Source organism: Pelodiscus sinensis, chromosome 14 (assembly GCF_049634645.1).
Source record: "Pelodiscus sinensis isolate JC-2024 chromosome 14, ASM4963464v1, whole genome shotgun sequence".
Taxonomy (NCBI): Eukaryota; Metazoa; Chordata; order Testudines; family Trionychidae; genus Pelodiscus; species Pelodiscus sinensis.
Genome location: NC_134724.1, coordinates 38,913,979 through 38,941,331, shown reverse-complemented (window position 1 = coordinate 38,941,331; position 27,353 = coordinate 38,913,979). Strand labels below are relative to the sequence as shown.

At 57.1% G+C, this 27,353-nt stretch overlaps 2 protein-coding genes across 2 annotated transcripts in view; both read right to left on the bottom strand.

Annotated features, from left to right (window-relative positions):
• Nucleotides 1-459: 459 nt before the first annotated feature.
• Nucleotides 460-27,353, bottom strand: part of LOXL1 (lysyl oxidase like 1) — a 29,043-nt gene continuing 2,149 nt past the window's right edge. The window contains exons 2-7 of the mRNA XM_014573149.3: nt 11,154-11,262; nt 8,249-8,386; nt 7,558-7,714; nt 5,168-5,263; nt 4,260-4,375; nt 460-764 (exon numbers count right to left, since the gene is read on the bottom strand). Of these exons, the coding sequence (XP_014428635.2) occupies nt 758-764; nt 4,260-4,375; nt 5,168-5,263; nt 7,558-7,714; nt 8,249-8,386; nt 11,154-11,262 (623 nt within the window). The 3' untranslated portion in view covers nt 460-757. The remainder of the gene's footprint in view (nt 765-4,259; nt 4,376-5,167; nt 5,264-7,557; nt 7,715-8,248; nt 8,387-11,153; nt 11,263-27,353) is intronic.
• The window catches only part of TBC1D21 (TBC1 domain family member 21), a 71,778-nt gene continuing 55,578 nt past the window's right edge, over nt 11,154-27,353 (bottom strand). The window contains exon 12 of the mRNA XM_075897577.1: nt 11,154-11,262. The gene's annotated coding sequence lies outside the window, so the exon portion shown is untranslated. The remainder of the gene's footprint in view (nt 11,263-27,353) is intronic.

The window sequence follows — 27,353 nt, the reverse complement described above, 5'->3', positions numbered from 1 at the left end:
ACAAAGTCACCAAATAATAACCCCTGCGCAGTGGCATTGCCCCTACCGAGAGCTGACTGTAGCCCTCGAGGTTTGCCGAACTGCTGGGTCTCCCGAGGCAGAGCAGCGCGGGCTTGGCTGCCCACAGTTCCAGCTGACGGCTGTGGAATTGCAGGGCTAAGGACTTCTGACACTCCCACCGAGACGTCTTTGCTTGGGCACTCTGCATGCAGACAAAACCAGAGGCCACATTGAAACTTCACCTTAATTCCTGTTTGTGGCACGGTGGTGTCAGATTATTTATAATATAAAAAAATGCATCCAAATCGCAGCCGTTCTCTTCCTGCGAGGCTGAGGGCTATGGTTTGCAGTGTCACTAGCGAACCTGCACAAAAGCACAGCCCTGTATTGTACAGCTGGGCACAGGTTAGACTGGAGAGCTACCCATGACACAGTGCATAATCTACTGGTAGTGCCTGCTACAGTAATAATCCCTTTTTTATTTAACCTAAATCCTCAGAAAACTCCACTTTGAAACAGGGAAATGCCCCAAAGAGTAAAGAAAAGTTATGTATAAAAGTATTCAAAATAAACACTCTTATTTCCCTCATGTTCTTAAAATCGAGAAATCGTTTCTCTCGGGGCTGCTGGAATGGAGAAACGTCTGATGCCCTCGGTACTGTGCCTCCCAGAAGCTGACATCTCAAGTGCCATCTTGAAAGCGTTGCATTTGGGATCAGCGGTGGGGGCGGGTGTTAGGCATCCCTCCCTGGATGGCTCACGACCTGCAAGGGGAAATAAGAGCACCCCGCAGGCAGACTGGTTAGAAAATGCTCATTATTTCCAGGAACCAATGCCCAGTGTTTCCCTCGTCCCCTTCCCCCACTATTTTGGCAAACGCGCATTTAGCAAAAGCTGTCAATGCCTGAAACCGAAAAGACAAATTGAAAAACCAGGCTGTTTACAGAAACCCGCAATCACGACGACCAAAAATGGCCATTTCAATTTTTAAACAAAAAGCTGTTTTTTCACTGGAAAAAATGTTGCAATGAAATGTATTGTGTCTGTTTATGTGAAGGGCGGGTGGCCCCGCTAAGGTTCAGCTGCGAAATAGCACAGGCACCATGGCCTAGCCCCTGACAGGGAAGTAGGAACCAGAGAGCTCCAGAAAGATCTCCTACTTGGAAATCCCAGACCCCATAAAATACTGCCTGGGTCTCCCTGGGATCTGGAGCACTAGGGCATGGAACTCTGGCCCTGCTGAAATCAATGGCAAAGCCAGCCCTGAATGTGCATGGGCCCAGGATGTCAGCCTGCAAGTTCGCTGCAATCCATGACGTGCAGAACTCCAGCAGGGCACCCTGTCCTCTAGCAGGGCCCGGCAGGAATTGCCCCATCTTCTGAGGCAGGCAGGGGGCGCTAAAGCCTGCGGCCTGGCTCTACCCCAACGTACTGTGATCCAGCCCACAGTGATCGCCACACGGGCGGACAGACTCATAGAATCACCGGGCACTAGAGCGGGCAGGGACCTCGAGAGTTCAAGTCCGGTCCCTGCCCACATGGCAGGGCCCAGCACCGTCTAGACAACGTTTCTCAACCTTTCTCTATAAAGTCCCCCTTTTTCCAAATAAAATGGTAAGTACCCCAGGGTATGTCTACACTACCCTCCTAGTTCGAACTAGCGGGGTAATGTAGGCATACCGCACTTGCAAATGAAGCCCGGGATTTGAATTTTCCGGGCTTCATTTGCATAAGCGGGGAGCCGCCATTTTTAAATCCCCGCTGGTTCGAACCCCATGCAGCGCAGCTACACGGGGCTCGAACTAGGTAGTTCGGAATAGGCATCCTAGTCCCTGATAGATGTCTATCCAACCTGCTCTCCAGAGATGGAGATTCCACAACCTCCCCAGGCAACTTATTCCAGTGTTTAACCACCCTGATAGGTAGGAAGTTTTTCCTGATGTCCAGCCTAAACCTCCCTTGCTGCAGTTTAAGCCCATTGCTTCTTGTCCCATCCTCAGAGGCCAAGGGGAACAATTTTTCTCCCTCCTCCCTTGTGACACCCTTTTAGATACTTGAAAACCGCTATCATGTCCCCTCTCAGTCTTCTCTTTTCTAAACTAAACAAGCCCAGTTCTTTCAGTCTTCCCTCATAGGTCTTGTTCTCTAGACCTTTCATCATTCTTGTTGCTCTTCACTGGACCTTCTCCAATTTCTCCACATCTCTCTCGAAATGTGGCACCCAGAACTGGACACAATACTCTAGTTGAGGTCTAATCAGTGCGGAACAGAGCGGAAGAATGACTCCTCCTGTCGTGCTCACAACACTCCTGTTAATGCCTCCTAGAATCATTTTGCCTTTTTTGCAAAAGTGTTGCACTGTTGACTCATATTTAGCTTGTGTCCACTCTGACCCCTAGATCCCTTTCTGCCGTACTCCTTCCCAGACAGTCACTTCCCATTCTGTATGTCTGAAACTGATTGTCCCTTCCTAAGTGGAGCACTTTGCATTTGTCCTTATTAAACTTCATCCTGTTTCCCTCAGACCATTTCTCCAGTTTGTCCAGACCATTTTGAATTCTGACCCATCCTCCAAAGTATTGCAATCTCTCCCAGCTTCCTATCATCTGCAGACTTAATAAGCGTCCTCTCTATGCTGATATCTAAATGGTTGATGATGATATTGAAAGAATCAGCCCCAAACCAGACCCCTGTGGAACCCGGCTTGTTCTGCCCTTCCAGCATGACTGGGACCCGTTAATAACTCCTCTCTGGGAACGGCTGTCCAGCCAGTGATACACCCCCCCAACAGTGGCCCCATCTAGGTTGTATTTGCCTAGTTTATCTCCAAGCGTCAGACATCCCGCAGGGCTGGAGCACACGTGCCGGCTGGCCCTGCTGGGGGAGGCTCTAAGGCATGGAGCCCTGCTCCCCACCCTCCCCATGGGCTGGAGAACAGCTCCCCGAGCCGAGGGTGAGTGAGGTGAGAGCGGGTTTTCCTCACTCCAGGTGGCCCCCAGCTGCTTTTTCTGTCAGTCAGTGACCAAGGTTCACTGCCCTGTGCTAAGGTGGGCAGTGCCCTTGCTGGAGTCTGCTGCCCTCCCTGCCAGTGCCTGTGAGTTGGCCTTTCCCACCAGGGCCCAGTGTGAGCCAGGTGCAAAACACATTTTTTACGAGAAAGTGAAAACATCCGTTCCCCTCCTGGCGAGTGTGTCCAAACCACCCGCTCAACACGAAGGCGCCCTGGGGCCTGGCTGCGCAGGGCCGTCGGAGACACGGCAACGTGCCCCAAGTGTGCACGGAGAGGGCTGCGCTGTGCCCACTTGTGGGTTTGCCTTGGCCCCTCCCCCCGCCTCACGTGCGCTGGGGTGAGGCTGGGCAAGGAGGGGCAGCACGTGGAGCAGCCTGGGAGCTGCCAGCTCTGGCGGGCGTTAGCGCAGCCCCAAAGCTGCTCTGATTTGTCCCAGGGCCAACATGGCCTTCCCCGTGAGCTCTGGGTCGGGAGGTGGAACTGTAGCACAATTCCCCGGTGCACTGACCCCCTTGGGGAATTAGCCCTTTTGGCTGAGGCCTGCCGTGGGCATCAGGGATCATCAGATTAACCCACCTGACAGGGAGGCCTACGGAGGCGTCAGGCCTGATTCCCAGAGCCGATAAACTCCATGAGAGCAGCTGGTGCTCAGCGCCTCTGAAAATCGAGCCCCCAGTGTCTTGCCCTGGTCCCACGGTGAGTCAGTGGCAGAGCTGGCAGAGACTCCAGAGCTGTGGGTCCCAGGTGTGTGCTTGGACAACCCTCAGCCATGCAAAGCAGCAGGGTGTGGGGACACGCCTGCATGGGCCTGGCCTGGGGGAGCAGGGGCTGGGAGTCGAGGGCCTGGCCTAGGAGGTGTTTTCTGGGGTTTCTTGCGTAAGCGTTAGCAATGGAGACGTCTCGCAGGACCGGCGCTGATGTGACCCCGGCCTAGCAGCGAGCCCAGGGCAGAGCGAGGTGCTTTTCGCTCTGCGTGGAGACCAGAGCACTCCGCAGGTGCATCCCGATACAGAACTGCTCCGCCTCAGGTCTAGCCTGGAAAGACGGTGCCGACCCCCAGCCCCTCCTCCAAAGTCCATCACTGGCAGCAGGTCCTGGCCCCTCCAGCCTCCCATTTCCCTTCCCCTCTCCGAGCCCATTCACCCACCCCACACAAAGGGCGGGGGGGGGGGCGAGGGGAGCTGCCTGGGTGCTGCAGGGAGGGGCCGCGAGGAAAGACCAGGAGCAGGAGTTTCACGAAGGCTCTTACTGGGCAATTTTGCAGTTTGTGGTGGCAACGTAGCGTCCGGTATAGTGAATATTGCACCTCACCGCATTGTTGGTGAAGTCTGACTCCAGCACCAGGTACTTGGGGTTCACCTGAACCTGAGAAGACAAAGCAGAGACCACCTGAGAACCCACCCCTGGTGCGCTGTGTAGGGCGAGAAAGGGATGGAATTGTGCATCCCACCTGTGTCCCATCTCTTGTGTCTAGCCCAGCTACCCCTGGGAGCTGTACAGCCCCATGCGCAACAGGCCCTGCTCTTGGCGGGTCCCCGGCTCAACTGTAATCCGCAGCTTTGCAATGACAAGCGCAGCCGATTGCTGGGGAGGGGCCGGAATTCCCTTTAGGGACATGAACTGCCTGGCAGCTTTGCTTGCCCACTGTCCCCGGTTCGAGTTCGTGCTTCCTCCTGCAGGCGAAGTGCCTGCGCATCCGTCCCAGAAAACAAAGCGGTTTCTGTCCTGATGCCCTGTCCTGCTTCTCTGCAGCAAATGGCAAGAAAAGAAAAGTGGAAGCAGAGAGGGTCCAGCGCTGGCGTGACTGGGCTTAGCCTGCCTGGAGCTCAGTGGCACTGGGCCCGCTTGGAGCTGGGCTTCATTCGCTCCTCACAGGGCGTTTGTGTACAAGGAAAAGCAGCAGAACAAGGGCTCCAGGGGACCCACAGTTGTTTCATTTCCTAGCCCCCCGCTGCCAATGCGCAGCTTGTCCTGGGCCTCCGGCAGCTGCTTGCTCCTCAGAGCCCGTCTGACCGGCTGTGCTGCTCAGCTGCATGGCGATGGGCGGGCTGTGGACACGCAAGCCAAACCCAGCACTAGCGTCACCCTGGCTGTGCAGGGAACAGCTCCCTCCAGCCACGGGCCTGCCGGAGAGGCCCAGCGAGCCGGGACACCAACCTTGAGGATGTAGTTTCCAGGCTGCACGTCTGTGATGTCAATCCACTGGCAATCGATGTCCGCGTTGTAGGTGTCATAGCAACCGGGACTCAGGCCCTGGCAGAGGGAGAGCAGTGGCCACAGGCCGTGGCGTCAGCGTTTCTCATGAGCCGCTCGCTCTGCGCACGGGAACACGCTCACCCGCGGTGCGGCTCCGGGCACGGGAACACGCTCGCCCGCGGTGCGGCTCCGGGCACGGGAACACGCTCGCCCGCGGTGCGGCTCTGCGCACGGGAACTCGCTCGCCCGCGGTGCGGCTCCGGGCACGGGAACACGCTCGCCCGCGGTGCGGCTCTGCGCACGGGAACTCGCTCGCCCGCGGTGCGGCTCTGCGCACGGGAACACGCTCGCCCGCGGTGCGGCTCTGCGCACGGGAACTCGCTCGCCCGCGGTGCGGCTCCGGGCGCGGGAACACGCTCGCCCGCGGTGCGGCTCCGGGCGCGGGAACACGCTCGCCCGCGGTGCGGCTCCGGGCACGGGAACACGCTCGCCCGCGGTGCGGCTCCGGGCACGGGAACACGCTCGCCCGCGGTGCGGCTCCGGGCACGGGAACTCGCTCGCCCGCGGTGCGGCTCCGGGCACGGGAACTCGCTCGCCCGCGGTGCGGCTCCGGGCGCCGGAACACGCTCGCCCGCGGTGCGGCTCCGGGCGCGGGAACACGCTCGCCCGCGGTGCGGCTCCGGGCGCGGGAACACGCTCGCCCGCGGTGCGGCTCCGGGCGCGGGAACACGCTCGCCCGCGGTGCGGCTCCGGGCGCGGGAACACGCTCGCCCGCGGTGCGGCTCTGGGCACGGGAACTCGCTCGCCCGCGGTGCGGCTCTGCGCACGGGAACACGCTCGCCCGCGGTGCGGCTCTGCGCACGGGAACACGCTCGCCCGCGGTGCGGCTCTGGGCACCGGAACACGCTCGCCCGCGGTGCGGCTCTGGGCACCGGAACTCGCTCGCCCGCGGTGCGGCTCTGGGCACGGGAACTCGCTCGCCCGCGGTGCGGCTCTGGGCACGGGAACTCGCTCGCCCGCGGTGCGGCTCTGGGCACGGGAACACGCTCGCCCGCGGTGCGGCTCTGGGCACGGGAACACGCTCGCCCGCGGTGCGGCTCCGGGCACGGGAACACGCTCGCCCGCGGTGCGGCTCCGGGCACGGGAACACGCTCGCCCGCGGTGCGGCTCCGGGCACGGGAACACGCTCGCCCGCGGTGCGGCTCCGGGCACGGGAACACGCTCGCCCGCGGTGCGGCTCCGGGCACGGGAACACGCTCGCCCGCAGTGCGGCTCCGGGCACGGGAACACGCTCGCCCGCGGTGCGGCTCTGGGCACGGGAACACGCTCGCCCGCGGTGCGGCTCTGGGCACGGGAACACGCTCGCCCGCGGTGCGGCTCTGGGCACGGGAACACGCTCGCCCGCGGTGCGGCTCTGCGCACGGGAACACGCTCACCCGCGGTGCGGCTCTGGGCACGGGAACACGCTCGCCCGCGGTGCGGCTCTGCGCACGGGAACACGCTCGCCCGCGGTGCGGCTCTGCGCACGGGAACACGCTCGCCCGCGGTGCGGCTCTGGGCACGGGAACACGCTCGCCCGCGGTGCGGCTCTGGGCACGGGAACACGCTCGCCCGCGGTGCGGCTCTGGGCACGGGAACACGCTCGCCCGCGGTGCGGCTCTGCACGGGCCACGGCTGGTCTCGCCTGCTAGTGCAGCGTGCGCGTTCGCCTCCCGGCAGCGCTCGGGCCCATTGCAGGTGGCCCCGGGCGCCGGTCAGGGGTGTTAATGCACAGGCAAGGAGGACACTGTCCGTCAAATGTGGCGGTGCTCTGGAAATCCTGGGGTGGATTCCTGCGCATGCCGGGGGGGTGCGCTGTCGTGTGGATCGTGCGAAGGGCTCAGAGCTAGCTGTGCACCGAGTGCTCTACCCGGGAGAGCGCTGCCTGGGCTGCTTGCCCCACTGTGCCTTGCTGCCCCTTTGCCGGGCAGCCCAGGAACAGAGGGAGGCCTCAGATGGGGGCCAGGACAGCCGCAGAGGAGCCTGGCATGTGGGGCACCCCCGGCCGTGCCCCTGCCCAGGGCTGCTGTGGGGAGCCAGGGACCCAGAACATGGGCCAAACGCCCTGCCCCCACCTACCCCCCGGGCCTGCCTGGGGGACACACTTGGACCTGCGCCAGAGCCGGCTTGTATTGCAGGGGGCATGTGAGCCTGGCGCTGGCCCAAGGGGACGGGGTCTGGTCCTGGAGCACTTGCCCAGGGCCCGGCTCTCCCGGCAGGGGGCTGGGCGGGAGCCTGCTCCCATGGGGACAGGGTCTGATCCGGGAGCGCTAGCGCAGGGCCCGGCTGCTCCCATGGGGACGGCCACTCACCTGGGTGTGGGAGGTGCAGGCGTAGCGCTTCAGGTTCCCGAAGTCGCAGGTGGTGTCCTCCAGGCAGAAACTCGCCTTGTGGCCCTCGGCCACCTTCTTCCCGCTGGTGGCGTCCAGCAGGTCGTAGTGACTGAACTCGTCCATGCTGTGGTAGTGCCTGGCGACCGGGAGAGGCCTGTACCACAGGGCTGTTCCCAGATGCCTGCCCGGGCGTCGATGGAGGCAGGGAAGTGGCAGGACCCAGACCCTCCCCTCCCCTCCCCACGCCACAGCGGCATAGTGGGCGTGTCAGGCACCCGCGCCCACAATGCATCACTCACCGCTGCGGAAGCCAGAGCTGCTCTTGGGCTGGAGCCACTAGTCCCGGGCTCTGCGATGATGTGGCCTGGCCCTTTGGGAGCCGCCCAGGGTGCTGAGCAGCACAGGGGCTCCTGGACACAAGCCGGGGAGCGGGAGGGCAGGGGATTTGGAGTTGGGATAGGTCAATGGAGGAGGGGAGGAACGGGGGGGAGCAAGTGAAGGAGAAAATGGAGAGAGGAAGCCCAGGTGGGTGCGGGATGGAGGGGCCAGTCCATTGACCTAGAGCCAGGGGTGGCTGCTTTACTGACCCGGAGCCTTGCCCTGAGCCAGCCTGGGGACCCGCCTCTGCCCACCAGTGCAAGGAGAGGGACTAGCACGGCGCTCAACTCACTGGTGGCAGCTGTGCCACTCCCAGCTGTGGCGGGGACGGTTGGGCAGGAAGTCTGCTGTGCCCTGGTTCTTCACCCGCTGTGGAAACCTCAGCAGCACCCGCACGTCGTAGTCGGTGGCCTCGGGGGTGTAGGCCGTGCTGCCGGTTCAAGAGGAGATGGGCAAAAGTCACACCACCCTGAAAGCAGCGGGAGACAGCCGAGGAGCTTCCACTGGGAGCACAGGGAATGCTTTTCGGTGAATGGCTTCTTTGGTGAAAAGGCATTTTTGGCAGGGGAAGAGGGGGAGGCGCATGCTGTTCCTGAATGCAGGTGAAAGTGGATGGTTCCTTTTGGCTTTGTCTGAGGTCAAACTGTTTGTTTCAGCTTTTCAGCTGGAAGCAGCGCATGCGTGCGTGCATGTGTGTGTGCGCGTGCATGTGTGTGTGCGCGTGCGTGCATGTGTGTGCGCGTGCGTGGGCATGTGTGTGTGCGCGTGCGTGTGTGAGCGTGCGTGCATGTGTGTGTGAGCGTGCATGTGTGTGTGCGCGTGCGTGCATGTGTGTGAGCGTGCATGTGTGTGTGCGCGTGCGTGCATGTGTGTGTGCGCGTGCGTGGGCATGTGTGTGTGAGCGTGCGTGTGTGCGCGTGCGTGCATGTGTGTGTGAGTGTGCGTGTGAGCGTGCGTGTGTGCGCGTGCGTGCATGTGTGTGTGCGCGTGCGTGTGTGCGCGTGCGTGCGTGTGTGCGCGCGTGCGTGGGCATGTTGGCCAAATCAGAACAGAACCCAGGAAAGCGGATTCACTGCAGGACGACTGCAGCGTCCCCAGGGCAGACTGACCAGTATCTGGAAGCAGAAGACCCTGGGTTTGGTTTGACTTCAAGCTGCCTTTCCTTCAGCCAACCTGAAACCCGTAGTTTGCTCCGTTTGGCTTGTCATCACCTGTCCCTGGGGGAGGGGATGCTCCGTCCTAACTCCAGGCAGCGGGGGCCTGTTCTACAGCGCATAGAGCCAAGGGACGCGTGTCTATTGCTTTCCAGAGCTGGTGGGTTAGAGCAGGCGCTCAGGGTCACAGATGCACATCAAGTTGAGCGCTAGGTTTGCCAATGAGTCACTGGGCTGGCCTGTGGGCTCTGGAATTGCTGCTCACTTAAGCCCTGCCTCCCCTCGACCAGGGCTGGCATCACTGCCCTCCCTGCAGCAACCTGATGTGCAACAGCTTCATAATAACCTGGAGGAGCGGATGGGTCGCACCCTCAGCAAGTTCGCAGATGACACTAAGATAAGGGGAGAGGTGGATACGCTGGAGGGCAGGGAGAGGGTCCAGAATGACCTACACAGATTAGAGGATTGGGCCAAAAGAAATCTGAGGAGGTTCAAGAAGGACAAGTGCAGAGCCCTGCCCTTGGGACGGAAGAATCCCAAGCACTGGTACAGGCGGGGGGCCGACTGGCTAAGTAGCGGTTCTGCAGAAAAGGCCTGGGGGTTCCAGTGGATGAGAAGCTGGATATGAGGTAACAGTGTGCCCTTGTAGCCAAGAAGGCGAATGGCATACTAGGGAGCATTAGGAGGAGCATTGCCAGCAGATCCAGAGAAGGGGTTATTCTCCGTTATTCGGCACTGGTGAGGCCACATCTGGAGTATTGTATCCAGTTCTGGGCCCCCCACTACAGAAAGGATGTGGACGCATTGGAGAGGGTCCAGGGAGGGAAACCAGAACTGATCAGGGGGCTGGAGCACATTCCTTAGGAGGGATTTGGTTTGTTTAGTCTGCAGAAGCGAAGAGTCGGGGGGGATTTGAGAGCAGCCTTCAACCTCCTGAAGGGAGGTTCCAAAGAGGATGGGGAGAGGCTGTTCTCAATAGTGATGGATGGCAGAACAAGGAGCAATGGTCTCCAGTTACGGGGGGGGGGGGGAGGGTCTAGGTTGGATATTAGGACAAATAATTTCCCTAGGCGGGTGGGGAAGCCCTGGGCTGGGTTCCCTAGGGAGGGGGGAATCTCCACCCCTTGGGGTGTTAAGTCCCGTCTTGACAGAGCCCTGGCTGGGGTGGTTGAGGTGGGGTTGGTCCTGCCTTGGGCAGGGGATTGGACTCAGTGACTCCTGAGGTCCCTTCCAGCCCTAGGATTCTAGGGTTCCACTGTACCCACCATGAACGGGGGGAGATTTTCAGAAGCACAAATGACAATTGGGTGAACAGAAGTCAGCAGACAAAGCAAAAATGGATTGTCACTGAGCATTCTGAAGCATTGTTTTGGAGCTTTTCCTTCACAATGCCATTGAAAAAAAATGGGTGACAACACAATTTTTCTGTAAAATATTTTTGTTATACCTCAATTTTTGCTACTAGCAGAAGTTTTCATTGTAATTTTGACCCATCTTGGGACTCTGGGCGTATGCAGGAGAGGGCCTGTCCAACAATAAAACAACCAGCCTCAGACTCATTCTCTCCTAGTGGTCCTTGCCTTTGCCAGCCGCACGTTTGCACACTTCTGAGTTCATAGCTGGCACCAGAAGCGGAAATGTCATTGCAGTATCTCCAAACAATTTAGCCAGAACCATGCAATTCTTAATTACCCACCTGATCTATGGGCCCAAGAACTTTCCAGATTCAACCAGATTTTTGACTGGCCCATCTTTAACCTCAAGGCAGGAACATCAGTATCATGATCTCCAGACACTCAAACATCATGAGATTGTCTTAACATTCATGAGACTGAAAAAAAAATGGATTCTTGTTCTTTGTCTTCATTTTCTGAGCCTTCACATTTCACGGTTTCAAGCTTTTCTCTGCAACCATGAGGACTAGAACCCTCTCTTATAAAGGGAAGTTCTGATTCTCCCCTAGCACCTGACTCCAGGGGACCCCACATAGCACGAAAGGCATGATGTAATCACAGGAGCTGGCAACACGGAGTCCCCCCTTACCTGGCGAGGCACTTCTCCTCAGCAGCACAGCGGAGAGAGTAGAGGTGAGCTCTTTGGACGTAGGTGGAGGCCTGGACATAGTTGGGGTCGGGCACTAAGTCAGGAAGGCCTGCAAAAGATAGAGATGCAGCCTGAGAAAAACCGGAAACCACACCGGCCACTTTCAGGTGAGGCTGACCTGAGAAAAACTGGAAACCACACCGGCCACTTTCAGGTGAGGCTGGCCTGAGAAAAACCGGAAACCCCACCGGCCACTTTCAGGTGAGGCTGGCCTGAGAAAAACCAGAAACCACACCGGCCACTTTCAGGTGAGGCTGACCTGAGAAAAACCGGAAACCCCACCGGCCACTTTCAGGTGAGGCTGACCTGAGAAAAACCGGAAACCCCACCGGCCACTTTCAGGTGAGGCTGGCCTGAGAAAAACCAGAAACCACACCGGCCACTTTCAGGTGAGGCTGACCTGAGAAAAACCGGAAACCCCACCGGCCACTTTCAGGTGAGGCTGGCCTGAGAAAAACCGGAAACCCCACCGGCCACTTTCAGGTGAGGCTGACCTGAGAAAAACCGGAAACCCCACCGGCCACTTTCAGGTGAGGCTGACCTGAGAAAAACCGGAAACCCCACCGGCCACTTTCAGGTGAGGCTGACCCAGCAGCATTCTCAGGCCTGGAGGCAGCTGCTCCTGATTTCCTTGGTGACGGCCCAGTTTTTGAATTTCAGCTAAAGATGGAAACCCTGCCTGCTCCCCCTCCCCTTACATTTTCAAAGGCTGGCTGCTCCCTCTGGCCTCCGGGGACTGATTACAAGGCACATCCCATTGGCTGGGTTACCCTTCTAACTTGCCTTGGATTGTGGCTACTTTTCGCTTGCAAACCAGCAGCGATAGCAGCTGCCTTTGTGCTGGCCTGGCTGGGGAGGCAGCCCCAGGCGTCAGTTCCTGCTGTTTCGTGATTCGTTTGTAAGTGAGCTGATTGGCCAGGAAAGGTGCTGGATGAACAGCCGTGGTAGCGGTGGACTGGAGCCAGCGAAGGAAGCTTTGAGCCCTTTGCTTGTTGGGTAGATCGCACCACTTGGGGTGCTTTCGCAGGACTCTGGAGCGGAACCGAGGCTGCGTTCTAGGCCTGGGTGCCGCCATGGCTCCGGACGGAGCTGCCGGGCAGAGAGGCCCACTGGGGAATGTGCTGCTGGAGCTTAGCACCGGACCTGGCTGCGGTGTCCGAGGAGAAGAGCCCGGGAGATGGCAAGCAGGGAGCTCACCATGCTGTGAGAAGAGGGGAAGGGCCACGAGGGACTTTCCTTTGCACCCCAAGGGCGGCAGGATTCAGATGTTGCCAAAGCTAAACAGGAAAGGGGAGGGGCATAGGCATGAACTCCATGGTACTGCAGGGCTGTAGCACCCACGGAAAAGACTCAATGGGTGCTTGGCACCTACCCGCAGCCTGGCAGGGGGCGGACTGGGGACAGGTGGGGCAGGGGACTTGGGGCAGAGTACAGGTTGAGCACCCGTGGGGCAAGGACTAAGCCGGGGCTCCCAAAAGGTCAATGGCAGGAATCAGAGCCAGTGCAGCCCCTTCCTCCTTTGTAACCTCAGGAGCTGGAACCCTGGGCCACGAGCAGCGGGCCACCGGGCGGTCGAGACGCCGAAGGAGCACTTGTCGCCTGGGGTTAAGAATAATCGTCCGTTTCATGACTGGAGTCAGCAACCTGCGGTCGGCTGGCTCCAACGCCACCAGGGCGCCTGGGGACTGGGCAGTGTTTCTCGGCCAGTGGCACGAGCACCCTAAGGGGCACTGGAGAGACGTCGGGGGAGAGGGGATCAACGCAACTGAAATTGGGAGAAAACAGAATTTTTGTTTTAAGTTTTACAGCGCTTAATTATTTGTGTATTTCTTACACCCAAAAATCTCTTCGCCCACCCGGCTACAATTAAGTTGCTTAAACAAATGTGTTGCAAGAGTAGAAAAAAATGTGTGTGTCTGACAACTGCAGGTACTGGGGGGACTTATGGGGTTTTTTGAAAAAGGGGTACTTTATACAAAAGGGGTTGAAAACCACCCACCTAGGTGATGGATGGAGCTTTTCCTCTCCTCTGCGCCTGTTCCCCGCTACTGTCATCCTGCACGCTGCCGCGCTGGGGTTGCCGCGGATTCGGAAAGGCCCGATCCACCGCTTACACAGCCCGTGTTTGGGGGCTTTCTGAGACAGTAACATCACCAGACTCCAACCTCCCAAGCGTTCTCTCTCTGGCTCTTATCAGAGTGGACCTTGGCCTGCCTCGGGTGTTTCCAGTTTGGCAGCTACCGGCGAGTGAGTCTGATTGGAGTGTTCTCGCAGATTGTGCAGGGCGTCCAACTCCCTCCAGCTGAGCGCCACTAGTGTGCCAGGTGAGCTGTTCAGGCGGCCTCGCACTCAGTAGACACGGCGGGGGCTGCTCTGCGGGCCAGGAGGGCTATGGGCATCGGGGAATCCTAATTGTTCCCATTGGCATCAACCAGTTTCCTCACCAGCATTTTTATAGTTCGACCATCCCAGACGACAGTGGTCGGGAGGGGATGTGGGGCCGCTGCTGGACTCAGTCTTCGGAAAAGTGCCCTGTGACGTGCGATCCCTGGTCTGATTCTGCCTCCGCGGGAGGAGCTTTGCTCCACCAGCCCTTTGGCCGCGGCCTTTGCGGTGTTGCTTTTCGGCGGAAAAGCCTCCCCCATTTGGAAAAGGGATCTGTGATCACCAGAAAACCCGGATCCCGCCTGGGGTTTGTGGTCGAGGGCCTATGATAGCAATCCACAAAGCCAGCCATGAGACTTTAGGGTGCATTCCATTGGGATGGGTTAGGGCTAACCGAGCACAAGTGAAGCGATCGTCACACTATTGGGACACATCTAATCCTGGGAGTGGCCACCAACCCCTGCTCTAAAGGTGTTGGACGGTTTGGCTACTCCCAGATGTCCCCCGTAGGGCTGCCAGGGGTCCGGTTTTGGGCCAGACAGTCCAGTGTTTGAGCTTTTTGTTCGGGAAACAAACGGAAAAAACAGAACTGTCCGGGATTTTCTAACTCAGATGGGATGTAGATTGGGACGTCATGTCCAGTGTGTCCGGGATTTTTGCTGAAACCATCTGGCAACCCTAGCCCCCCTCGTGGGAGTGTCGTGAAGCATATAGCTCAGTGGCTCCCACCTGTGGTCCGCAGACCCCGCGGGCCCATGACGGCACTCTAGGGGTCTGTGGACAGTTTAGGAAAGGAGAGGGAAAGAAAAGTCAGGATTGGGCCCACCGTGGGACTGGGACTTTCCACCAGGCAATTCTCGCCCTTCGTGATCAGCTGCTCGCTGCCTCCTGCCCTTGGGATGGGATCTCGATACCCCGGGAGGCACCATTGGTCCTCCCACCACCAGCTGCGCTGCCGTTTGCGCTCCAATCCCGTGGTGGGCCTGACCCTTCCTTTGCCTTTCCTTGTTTGGTCTCCCCAGGGCTCTGTGCCTGGCCAAGGGTGGAGAGCTGGGGCAGGACCTGCCCTTGGCCCCATAGCCCCTCTGTGGATGGGCAGGGGATGGCTGAGGAAGCAGCGCAGCCAAGGGACATGGTGCCCCCGGGGGGTCTGGAAATGTTACCAGATTGAAAAGGGCTCTGCATGCCCGAAATGACTGGGAACCCCTGCCCTAGGCCATTTCCCTTCTCCAAGGGGCAGGCCCCCCCCAGACGTGCAGTTGCAGACCGGCCCCCATCTCCCTGGGCTCCTGCATTCCCGTGTCTCGGGGGCAGCTGGTCACCGGCCCCCATCTCCCTGGGCTCCTGCATTCCCGTGTCTCGGGGGCAGCTGGTCACCGGCCCCCATCTCCCTGGGCTCCTGCATTCCCGTGTCTCGGGGGCAGCTGGTCACCGGCCCCCATCTCCCTGGGCTCCTGCATTCCCGTGTCTCGGGGGAAGCTGGTCACCGGCCCCCATCTCCCTGGGCTCCTGCATTCCCGTGTCTCGGGGGCAGCTGGTCAGGGTGTAACTTGAAAAGTGGCGAGTGCCTTGCCGAGTGCAGCCAGGCCTTCCTCGGGGCACTGGCCTCCCGGGACGACTGCAGCCCACTCCCACAGCAGGGCAGCCCCGGGAAGCACCCGACAGTGGGGTCGTTTGTCCGAGGGAGCTGCGCGAGGCTGACCCTCTGCCTGCGTCAGGGCAGGACCCTTCTGTGCTGCAGGGGGTGTGCCGGATTCCAGACTTCAGCCCTGCTCCAGTTCCCGCAGGAGTCGGTGGGAACCGTTCCACCCGTTTCAATGGGAACTGGAGCAGGTCCGGCGCGGGTTTTCCCAGAGAACAATGCCTTCTTGTTTCTCGGCTGGCTTCCCTGGAGAGATCACGTCACTAGCTTGGATCGTGTTTCCTGCCTCTCTGCTTGGTCATCGCTGGTGATGTAATGCACAAGGGGCTGCAAACAAAGGCCAGGAGAAGGCATCAAGGGGAGCAACTGTTGTTTCGAAAGAAGCTGCTCCCTACAAAGACCAGAGAAAGGGAAGAGCCCGGGCTAAGCTGCCGTGCTTTGCCCCAGCCTTCTCCCGCGATGAGCTGCGCCTCCAGGACCCTTGCCAGGGGATTGGTCATTATTTACAAAAACGTTTCCTTTTCACTGATGTGTATAATTCGTCTTGGAAACTTGAGACAGCAATCGGGTTCCTTTGCCAGCATGGGCCCTCCCCTCCCCCGAACTGCCTTGTTATTGTAGGGCTGCTCCAAAGCACTGGCCAGAGCACCCTGCCTTGTTGCGGCAGCACCGCACTCCTGACTTGTTACTCTGATCCCTCAGTAGTGCCGGGCTGTGCATGCTAGTTGGCCGGGGAAGAAGGGTTTATTATTGTAGGGTTGCTCATCGCATGAGTTTGTTTGGTTATTGTAGGGTTGCTTTCAAGGGCTAGGCTACATGACCTGCTCTGCCGACTGGAGTTCTGTCTGAGAAAGCACCGAGGCGAAAGGCAGGTTCGGGCTTTTGTTCAAGAACCCTCAACATATTTGACTAATCACTGAATATAGAACTTGTGGCTTAAGCCACTATCAAGTTTACATGCACAAGAACCTCGACTGGTTTTGAGAACACTAGTAATGGATGTACACATCTTACAAGGGTCATTCAACTCAGTTCGCTTTCTTTCTTTCTTTCTTTCTTTCTTTCTAATTCACTGCTAGTAAAAGGAAGCAATTGGCAGCCTCACCGCACATGGTAGCTCAGCCAAAGGGGAAACACTTTGTGAAAATGTTATCAACATTTACCCACCATTTTCTTAACAATTCCCAGCTCTCCCAGGGTATGTCTACACTACCACCCTAGTTCGAACTAGGGTGGTTAATGTAGGCAACCAAAGTTGCAAATGAAGCCTGGGATTTAAATACCCCGGGCTTCATTTGCATCTTCAAATGGGTGCCGCCATTTTTAAAGCCCCGGTTGTTCAGACTCCGTGCCCGCGGCTACACGCGGCACGGAGTAGGTAGTTTGGATTAGGCTCTCTAATCCGAACTACTGGTACACCTTGTTCCACAAGGAGTAATGGTAGTTCGGATTAGAGAGCCTAATCCAAACTACCTACTCCGTGCTGTGTGTAGCCGTGGGCACGGAGTCTGAACAACCGGGGCTTTAAAAATGGCGGCGCCTGGCAAGATGCAAATGAAGCCCGGGATATTTAAATCCCAGGCTTCATTTGCAACTTCGGTTGCCTACATTAACCACCCTAGTTCGAACTAGGGTGGTAGTGTAGACATACCCCCAGTGGTCCGTGTGGGATGTTGAGCTACTTCCTTCACTGCCCCATGCCTCAGTTTCCCCTCTGTCAAAGGGGAACAGTGGCAGGGCCCTAGGGGTGGGCCCCGGGCACAGGGCCAAGGCAGCACAGAGGTGTGCACTGCCAGTGTAAAGTCAGAAACTGCTCCGCACCGGCAGGGGAGAGCTGGGCAGATGTGGCCCAGACTTCTCCCTGTTTCCTCCTGGCACAGGACTGGGGTGGGGGACAAGCAGTGCTGCACAGATACTGCTCCCCCATTGCTCCTCTGGTCCCCAAGGGCCGTGAGTGGCGCTTACGCAGCCCAGGTGGGGGAGGCGCCCTGGTGTCAGTCCTGGCCCTGGGGGCAGGCAGAGGAGCGAGTGGCTATGCCAGATGCTCCGTGCAGCTGGGTCACTCTCTGTATGTGGGTGCAGGGCTGAGGGGCACGGGGACACGATGCAGGTGGGAGGGGAGTGCGGGGGGTGGGGACAAGGAGAGGAGACATGGGGGCCAGGGACAATAGGAGCACTGCACCCACACGGGCCAGGGGGACATTGTCCTTAAGGCTGGCCCTGGATGGCACAACTAAGCCTCTTTGTAAACTGACTTGCACTTGCTGATGGAAAGAGCTGGAGTTGCTCTTCCGGAGGAAGGTTTGGAACAAGGGCCCCGAGAGTCCATGTCCAGCCCTGCTGCCGTGGCGCATGCTCTGGGAATGGGAATAGACCCGGCCCCACCTCGCCCACGGTGCATTCGCCAGTGTTGCGAATGGCTTTGCGATCCGGCCAGGGGAAGAAGTGGGGAAGCCTGCCGGTAGCGGCACACCCCGCCCCCGCCATGCGGGAACACCGGTACCTCGGGGCACGGGCCGCTCTGCTCTGCTTGCAGCGGGCCCAGGAGGAGCCTGGCTTCCCCCATGGAAGCTGCCCAGGGATTCTGAGCTCAGCCAGAATGGAAGTGCGGGGCCTGGCACTCCTGTGCAGTGTGAGAGGAAGGGCGCCGGGCTCAGGGGAAGGACCCATGAGCGCGAGAGAGCAAGGGAGGGAGGGGGCCTGTTATTCCCCTGGCACGCTGAACTCACATGTGGCAGTACATGTGAAGAAAGCCCCAGCCCTCCCAAGCAAGCCGCCCACAGAGTGAACACGGATCCCTGTGGGAAACCAAGACAACTCTGTTGGGCTGAATGGTTGCTAGGTGACCTGCATACAGACAGGAAAATCCATCTAATCAGAGCCATGTGGAGGCAAGGGAAGGGACTGCGCCGCGCGGAGCGGCCAGGCCTCGCCGAGAGCCCCCCGCCAGGCCGTGGGATGGATGCCTGACCCCGTGGAAGAAGGCCCCGTCAGTGCATGTGTCAGCCAGGATGCCCTCAGGTGGGCTGTGAGCGTCCGAGAGCTGCCCCAGCGGCACTGCTCCTGCAGCTGAGCTAGCTAGCTCTGTATGTCCACACACCCTGCGATCACACCATGAGCACGCCTGCCCCAGCTCCCCTCGGGAGCAGCTGCCCTGCAGGAGCCATAGGCTTGGTCTGCCTGCTGTTAGGGGAAGGAGATGGGAACTGGGGGAAGACTGGGATGGTGTTTGGCTCCTGGACATCACAATCAAACAATCCTGCACCTATACCAGCCCCCTGGCCAACTGGTCCGCTGATGGAGAAAGCCTTCCTGGGAAGACTGTGGTCGCTTATGAACAATCCCCTGGAGAGAGGGGCCGTGCTGTCCGTTCTCACAATTCTAGCCCAAGTCTCATGATCATTAGAGTTTGTTTGAAATCTCCAGCTCCTGGAATCATGGGATGACATTTTAATTTCTTTCAAGTAAGTTTCTAGTTCTTGTCTCAGAGAAAAGCCTGAGAACAACCAGAAAGCAAAGAAAAACACCAGATTTGTCAACATTTTTGTAATCTCACAAGTTTCTTTTCTTGTTATTGTTTCAGTTCTCCAAGTCATACATTCCTGGTGGATCTTTGTCTGGATTGCTTACAGACAGATGAGCAAAACCTGGGAGTGGGTTTTCAGTGAAAAGATGTTAGAGGAGAGAAGGAAGGAAGGAGACAGGAGACAGACACAAATGGCAGCCAATGGAGTGCACGAGAAAGAAGATGCAACGGAGAAAGTAAAACAAGTGTTGGAAATAAATATTGAGGTAAAAGGAAGGAGAAAGAGAAGGGATGGGGAAGAGGAAAACACTGACAGCAGAGAGGATGTTAGCAGCAGAGAGAGAGAGAGTAAAACAAGAGCTGGGGTAAATGGACCAAAGAATGGGGGGTTGCGTTTATTTTAGAAAATTCACATGTGTTCAGTATTGCGAGTTGACAAGAATATACACACGCAGCTCCCCTTTGCCTCTGCAGCCCCTGGAGCCCCTGGAGCCAGGCCAGAAGGAAATGAGGTCAAGCTCATAAAATTAGCCCTTTGTTCAGCGCTGCTTGCATGAAACACGGACACGGAGGCATCTGATCACAAGCACCAACACATGCTTCACGCTGCCATGCCCATGAAGGCTGGGATTTTCCAGTCACGGCATCTCAGCACAGGTTAGTTTTCTTCCTAAGCTGAAGACACCCACACAAGGTACAAAGTGGAGTCATAAGAACATAAGAATGGCCAGACTGGGTCAGACCAAAGGTCCATCCAGTCCAGTACCCTGTCTGCCGACAGTGGCCAATGCCAGGTGCCCCAGAGGAAGGGAATACAACAGGCAATCCTCACGTGATCCCTCCCGTCACCCACCTCCAGACACACAGAGGCTAGGGATACCATTCCTACCCATCCTGGCTAATAGCCATTGATTAACCTAATCTCCATGAATCTATCTAGCTCTTTTTTGAACCCTGTTAAAGTCCTAGCCTTCACCACATCCTCTGGCAAGGAGTTCCACAGGTTGACTGTGCGCTGAGTGAAGAAAAATGTCCTTTTGTTTATTTTAAACCTGCTGCCTATTAATTTCATTTGGTGACCCCTAGTTCTGATATTGTGGGAATAAGTAAATAACTTTTCCTTAGTCACTTTTTCCATACCAATCATGATTTTATGGACCTCTATCATATCCCCCCTTAGTCTCCTCTTTTCTAAGCTGAAAAGTCCCAGTCTTTTTAATCTCTCTTCATATGGGACCTGTTCTAAACCCCTCATCATTTTTATTGCCCTTTTTTGAATTTTTTCCAATGCCAATATATCTTTTTTTAGATGAGACGACCACATCTGTACAGTATTCAAGATGTGGGCGTATCATGGTTTTTACACAGAGGCAATAAGATATTCTCTGTCTTATTCTGTAACCCTTTTTAAATTATTCCTAATATTCTGTTTGCTTTTTTGACTGACATTGCACACAGAATGGATTTTTTCAGAGAACTGTCCATAGTGACTCCAAGATCTCTCTCTTGAGTAGTTGTAGCCAAATTAATCCCCATCATTTTGTGTGTATAGTTGGGGTTATTTTTTCCAATGTGCATTACTTTACATTTATCCACATTACATTTCATTTGCCATTTTGTTGCCCAGTCACTTAGGGTGTGTCTAGACTACATGCCTCCTTCGACGGAGGCATGTAGATTAGCCAGATCGGAAGAGGGAAATGAAGCCGCGATTAAAATAATCGCGGCTTCATTTAAATTTAAATGGCTGCCCCAATCTGCCGATCAGCTGTTTGTCGGCAGATCGGGGCAGTCTGGACGCGACGCGCCGACAAAGAAGCCTTTCTTCATCGGCACAGGTAAGCCTCGTGAAACCAGGTTTACCTGTGCCGATGAAGAAAGGCTTCTTTGTCGGCACATCGCGTCCAGACTGTCCCGATCTGCCGACAAACAGCTGATCGGCAGATCGGGGCAGCCATTTAAATTTAAATGAAGCCGCGATTATTTTAATCGCGGCTTCATTTCCCTCTTCCGATCTGGCTAATCTACATGCCTCCGTCGAAGGAGGCATGTAGTCTAGACACACCCTTAGTTTGGTGAGATTTTTTTGAAGCTCTTCCCAGTCTGCTTTGGTCTTAACTCTCTTGAGCAGTTTGGGATCATCTGCAAATTTTACCACCTCACTGCTTACCCCTTTCTCTAGATCATTTATAAATAGGCTGAATAGGAAAACTGACCATTTATTCCTACCCTTTGTCTCCTGTCTTTTAACCGGTCATCAGTCTACAAAAGGACCTTCCCTCTTACCCCATGACAACTTACTTAACTTCAGAGCCTTTGGTGAGGGACCTTGTCAAAGGCTTTCTGCAAACCTACGTACACTATATCTACTGGACCCCCTTGTCCACATGTTTGTTGACCCACACAAAGAACTCTAGCAGATCAGTAAGGCAGGATTTCCCTTTACAGAAACCATGTTGACTTCCCCCCAACAGATTATATTCATCCACATGTCTGAAAATTTTATTCTTTTCTATAGTTTCAAAATCCCACCCAGCGAGTTCATGGCATATGGGGCAGGTGGGAGGGAGGGAAAGGTGTGCTGGGAAGAGTTGCTGGGCCACCATCAATAACGTCCAAGCTGGAATGGACACCACAGGGATGCCTAGAAGGTTTCTCAGACATCCAGGCAATTTTTTGCTGCTTGCGTAGGAGGGCCTTGAATTAAATCAGGGACAGGTCTACAGGGCTACGGTGTCATCACCTCCGGTTTGGACCACGTGGCTACTGTTGCACTGTGTTGCTGGGCCCCGACTGCTCTGTCCAGGCCAAAGGAGAAGGCCAGGGTGAAGTTTAGATTCAGCAATTTCAGTGAACTTTGTAGCCAATGGGAGAAACCAGGCCTGAGCTACTCTAGTTCAGTTCCTCCTGGAGTCACTTGACTCTGTCCTAGCCCGGCCTCCTCCCTCCACCCAGAGCTGACCAGCCAGCTGGACTGTTGGAGGGTTACAGTAGGCCCCGTGGAGATTTTTGGACAACATGATCAGTAGAGCCGGTTGGCTGGGCCTGCTGTGACCCTTCCCCTCAGCACTAGGTCATGGGTATGTTTACTCCTCATTGACTTTTGCCTTGAGTGCCATGTGCTGACACAAGAACTGGCCAACAATCATCAGCTAAAACACTTTTTTTTTTCCTTCTGAAAAAATGCACATTTTTGTTGACCAAAATATTTTGCAAATTCCAGTTGAAATTGCCAAGCTGGCTGGCGGGAAGGTGAGGGGGAGGGAGCAGGGACAGGGGAAAATGCTGAGAAAGTCTAAATGTCTCATTTTGATATTTTTGAAATGAAACATTTTGATCAGAAAAAATGCTTTTGTTTGGGATTGCACAGCATCTTTCATTAATAAGGGAAACCTCCCAAAGTCAAAACAAAATATTTCAAGTCAAACTGTTTTGTTTGATCTAAATGAAGGGGTTGTGGTTTGTTTCACAGGGAAAAGGTATTTTGAGTTGACCCCAAATGATTTTTCCGGAATTTTTGGTTTGACCACTAAACCAAAATATCAGTTATTCACATAACTCTACCCTGAAGGCTCAGAGTGAATCTCCGTGGCTACGAGAGATTCACCTTCTTCAGAGCTGAACCCTAAGTCAGTCTGGGCTCTCTTGAAGTCCAGATTGTATTGAATCCCAAGAGGGTTGTGATGCTCAGTGACTCTGAATGCAGGCTTTGCTGTAGGAAGGAAATCCCAAAGATGCCCATTTCAGACAGTTTCAGAATTCATTTTGGACATCTCTGGCAGTCATGAGTGAGAGCCTTTCCTGAAACTCTGAAGTTTCACCCTTGTCTTTGAGAGACCCTTGTGTTGACTAATAGGGCTGGCTAGCATATTAATAACATGAATTATCTGCACCATGTATGGTACTCCGGTATCCATTAAGCACTAGTAACATTAGCTAAAACCACCTATATCATAAGCGTCTTCACTTATACAAAGTATCCCATAACTCCATGGATTTGCTGAAGCAAACATTTGGCATAAGCAGATAGGAAATTTGTCGAAATCAAGAGACATTGGCTGGGTATCTTAGGACACACTAGGGAAGTTCCTTCGGAGACCGGTCCCTGGAATGCTCATGCTCACAACAAAGATAAGAAAAGAAACAAAACACATTAGGGAACTGGGTCAAACTGATGGGCTGGCCGTTAGTGACGTCACATAAATAGTGCCAGCCGAAAGGCGTGACTTGAGGCGCACACCTAGGGTGTGTCCAGACTACACGGCTCCGTCGACGGAGCCATGTAGATGAGGTTTCTAGATACAGGGAAATGAAGCAGCGATTTAAATAATCGCCGCTTCATTTACATCAAAATGGCCGCTGCGCTGTGGCGATCAGCTGTTTGGTGGCACAGCGGGGCAGTCTGGACGCTCTGCGGTCAACAAGGGAAGCCCTTGTCAACCGCCCTGTTATGTCTCGTGGAATGAGGTTTACCGGGGCAGTTGACAAGGGCTGTGCGATGAGGTTTACTGGGGAGGTCGACAAATGCCTTTGGTGTTGACCGCGGCGCATCCAGACTGCCCTGCTGTGCCGCCAAACAGCTGCTCGGCACAGCGCGGCGGCCATTTTGATGTAAATGAAGCGGCGATTATTTAAATCACTGCTTCATTTCCCTTTTTCGAGTACACGAATCTACATGGCTCTGTCGACGGAGCCATGTAATTTAGACGTAGCCCTAGACTAGGCTTTTGTCGACAGAGGCTGTGTCGACAAAGAGCGTCTAGACTCCAGCCAGTTCTGTCGACAAAGCCAGTCGCTTTCTCGACAGAGGATCTAGATGGTCCCTTTTGAAAAGCCCAGTGTGGATGCAATAGCACCCTCTGTCGACAGAACTCTGTGGACAAAAGGCGTCATCCTTCATAGAACGAGCTCTTTGCCCTGACTTTGTGACTCAGGGCAATCACTTTGCCTCCCTGTGCCACTTTCCGTGGCTACAGGATGGGGCTAACAAACATCAGCACCTTGGCTATAGTGAGCTGCTGTGAGCTCTCAGGGAGAGAAGCAGGCCTCTGTCGGCACCACCATTGTAGCATTGCGAGCGCCAGTCCCACACTAACGTGGACGCTACCGTGGCATTGCCAGCATGGGACTACAATGTCCCGCTAACAGAAGGAGTCAGGAGGAGTGGACTGCAGAGGAAGGGGCCAGCTTGCACTTAAATAGAAATCAACAAGGACTGACCCTAGCAGCTGAAAGGGTGGCGTTTGGTTTGGCCCTGAGCATGTGCCAGGGTGAGGGAGGGCGGGCTCACGGAGCATTTGGCTGTGCAGGTGCAGGAGAGAGGGAGAGGCCCGCACGGTGCACAAGACACAGCTCCCACAACCCAGTGGTCCGACTGCTCGGATACAAGGGGATGTAACCAGCACAGCGAGTGGCCTGGGCTGCATCAGCCCCTTGCAGGCCCAGCTGTGATGTGGGTGGACGGACGGAGCGTTCCAAGGCATAGAAATGGCAATTCGCTGTGATTCCAGCTAGCAGGGATTCGGAGAAACCCGCCTGGACGCCTGCCCTGGGGACTCACCGTCTCGGTCAGTCAGCAAAGCTCAGGGGCAGCCTTGGCTCTTGGCCAGCTGAACGGTAGGGGAGAAAGAGGAGGGAGTAGCTGGACCCTGGTCAGGAGACCTCGGAGCTGTCCCCTGGAGTCCGCCACTGAGCCACTCTGCGACCTCAGGCAAGTCACGCCTCCTTTCCCCTTAGCCTGGGACAGGGCCTGCTTCTGTGCGCGACAGCCCCTAGCGCAGGGGCTGGGACCCAGCTGAGGCCTTGGGATGCTACATTAGTGACCATGCTTAGGGCTGCTTTTGACCGGTGAGCTGTGTGACGGCGCGTTGGGGGTCCCCCGTCTCCTGCACCCCGAAATGGCACAAACAGACTCCACCAGCCAGTGGAATTGAGGGTGGTTTATTGCTCCTCCAGGACAGCGCAGCACAGATGTAATCTGGTTACAGGAACTGGGGCTAAGAGGCCTCAGTGCCCCCCTTGAGATAGGGGAGTCCCAGCCCCCCTCCCCAGCTCCTTCTCCCCTGCTTTCCAGACAGGAACTAACTTCCCCTCTTCCAGCCCTGCCCACAGCCAGGGCAGCATCCACCTCCCTTTGTTTCTCCCCATGGGGGCCGCAGGTCAGACAGGTTTTTGAGTCACCTTTGCATAATGAGGTTTTCCCTGCTGGGTCTTGCTCCAGACAGCAGAGGTCACCACAGCCCAGCAAGTACCCCCACTACGTCACCACAGCCCAGCAAGTACCCCCACTACGTCACAAGCTGTCTTCCCAAAGCACCCACACGACTCTGAGAACCTGCCTGAAAACTCAAAGCAGAGCTGCATGGAAGGGAAAACAGCAGCTTCCTTCTGCCCCAGAGCAGAAAGCAGCCAACCAGAAATAAGCCCAAACCAAAGCACCCCCCCCCCCCCGCCGTGCCCTGGGGAACTGGGTCAGCAGCACCTGGAAGGCCAATGGGATGTCTTGGACCAAGTGGTGGAGACATTACAAAGCTGAGGGCCCAGCAGCTCCTCCCCTCGTACAGGGTCCATGGAGCCCGTCTCTTTCCTGCAGGTCCCAGGCCATCGAGCATGGGACAGGGAACCTCCAGCACCACTAGCGGAGGGCAGTAGGAAGCCAGAGCAGATCACAGAGGAGAGGTGAGAACCACGGAGCCCAGTCCCTCTAGGGGACTGCTCCGCGGGGAGAGAACGGGCACTACGAGCTGCCCTCCTCCCCACGCTAGAGCTTCTGCGGGAAGCAGCAAGAAACCGCAATCCACAGCCCGGCCGGGTCTCAGCACGGACGCCTGCCAAGCAGCCCAGCCAGAGGGCCCCGTGCAATCTGCTGAGAAAGGCAAAGGGAGGCTAATTGATGCCAATGGTGAGACCAGGGGCTGCCTGGGTGGGGCTGGGTGGGCAGCGCGGAGGATCCTTGGCTCCAGGGCACCAGCCAGCCCATTTCAGACGTGCGTATCCAGTACCCACGAGGGCCTGGCCGGGCTAAAGGGGGGTTCTGCTGAGCTGGATTTCCAGGGGCTCATCTAACCCGTTCAACTCCAGGGGCTCCTGTCCCACAGCCGAGGCTTCGCTTCCAGTTCCAGCCCGCCAGCGTGGGACTGGCGACAGCGCCGGGGCCAAGCCGCGGGAACCCCCAGGGCTCTACTCTGCCCTGGCAGCACACGCCACAGCAGATCCTCCTGCACTGTGCAGGGCTGCCCAGGGCCACACGGCCCGGCCCAGCCCAACCTGGCCCGGCCCCTCTCGGGACATGGCGCAGAGCACAAGCCAGGAACAGGTGCCACTGCAGATTGGCCCGCAGCTGGAGAGCACAGCGAACGGGCCCCACGCCGCAGGATTCTGAGCCCAGGAGTACGGCGCACATCGCCCGCGCAATGCAGCGCAGCCCACCCCCCGATGCAGCACCGCTGGGCCCCTGGAATGCAGTGCAGACCCCCCCTGCCAATGCAACACCGCTGGGCCCCTGGAATGCAGTGCAGACCCCCCCTGCCGATGCAGCACCGCTGGGCCCCTGGAATGCAGTGCAGACCCCCCCTGCCGATGCAGCACCGCTGGGCCCCTGGAATGCAGTGCAGACCCCCCCTGCCGATGCAGCGCCGCTGGGCCCCTGGAATGCAGTGCAGACCCCCCCCCCCCCCGCCGATGCAGCGCCGCTGGGCCCCTGGAATGCAGTGCAGACCCCCCCGCCAATGCAGTGCCACTGGTCCCCTGGAATGCAGTGTAGACCCCCTCCCCCGCTGATGCAGTGCCACTGGGCCCCTGGAATACAGTCCAGCTCAGCCCCTCCCCGATGCAGTGCTGCTGGGCCCCAGGAATATAATGCAGACCCCTCCCCCCCCCCACCGATGCAGTGCCGCTGGTCCGCTGGAATACAGTCCAGCTCAGCCTCTCCCTGATGCAGTGCCGTTAGGTTCCTGGAATACAGTGCAGCTCACCCCCCCGATGCAGTGCCGCTGGGCCCCTGGAATGCAGTGCAGCTCCCCCACCACCACCACCACCTCAATGGAGTTCTGTTGGGTCCCAGGAGTACAACACAGTTCAACATCCGGGGTACCGTGCTGCTAGGCCCCAGGAGTACAGCACAATTCACCCCTTTGATGCAGTGCTATGGGCCCCTGGAATACAGTGCAGCTCAGCCCCTCCCCGATGCAGTGCTGTGGGCCCCTGGAATACAGTGCAGCTCAGCCCCTCCCCGATGCAGTGCTGTGGGCCCCTGGAATACAGTGCAGCTCAGCCCCTCCCCGATGCAGTGCTGTGGGCCCCTGGAATACAGTGCAGCTCAGCCCCTCCCCGATGCAGTGCTGTGGGCCCCTGGAATACAGTGCAGCTCAACCCCTGCAATGCAGTGCTGTGGGCCCTCGGAATACAGTGCAGCTCAGCCCCTCCCCGATGCAGTGCTGTGGGCCCCTGGAATACAGTGCAGTTCAGCCCCTGCATGCAGGGCTGTGGATCCCTGGAATACAGTGCAGCTCAGCCCCTCCCCGATGCAGTGCTGTGGGCCCCTGGAATACAGTGCAGCTCAGCCCCTCCCCGATGCAGTGCTGTGGGC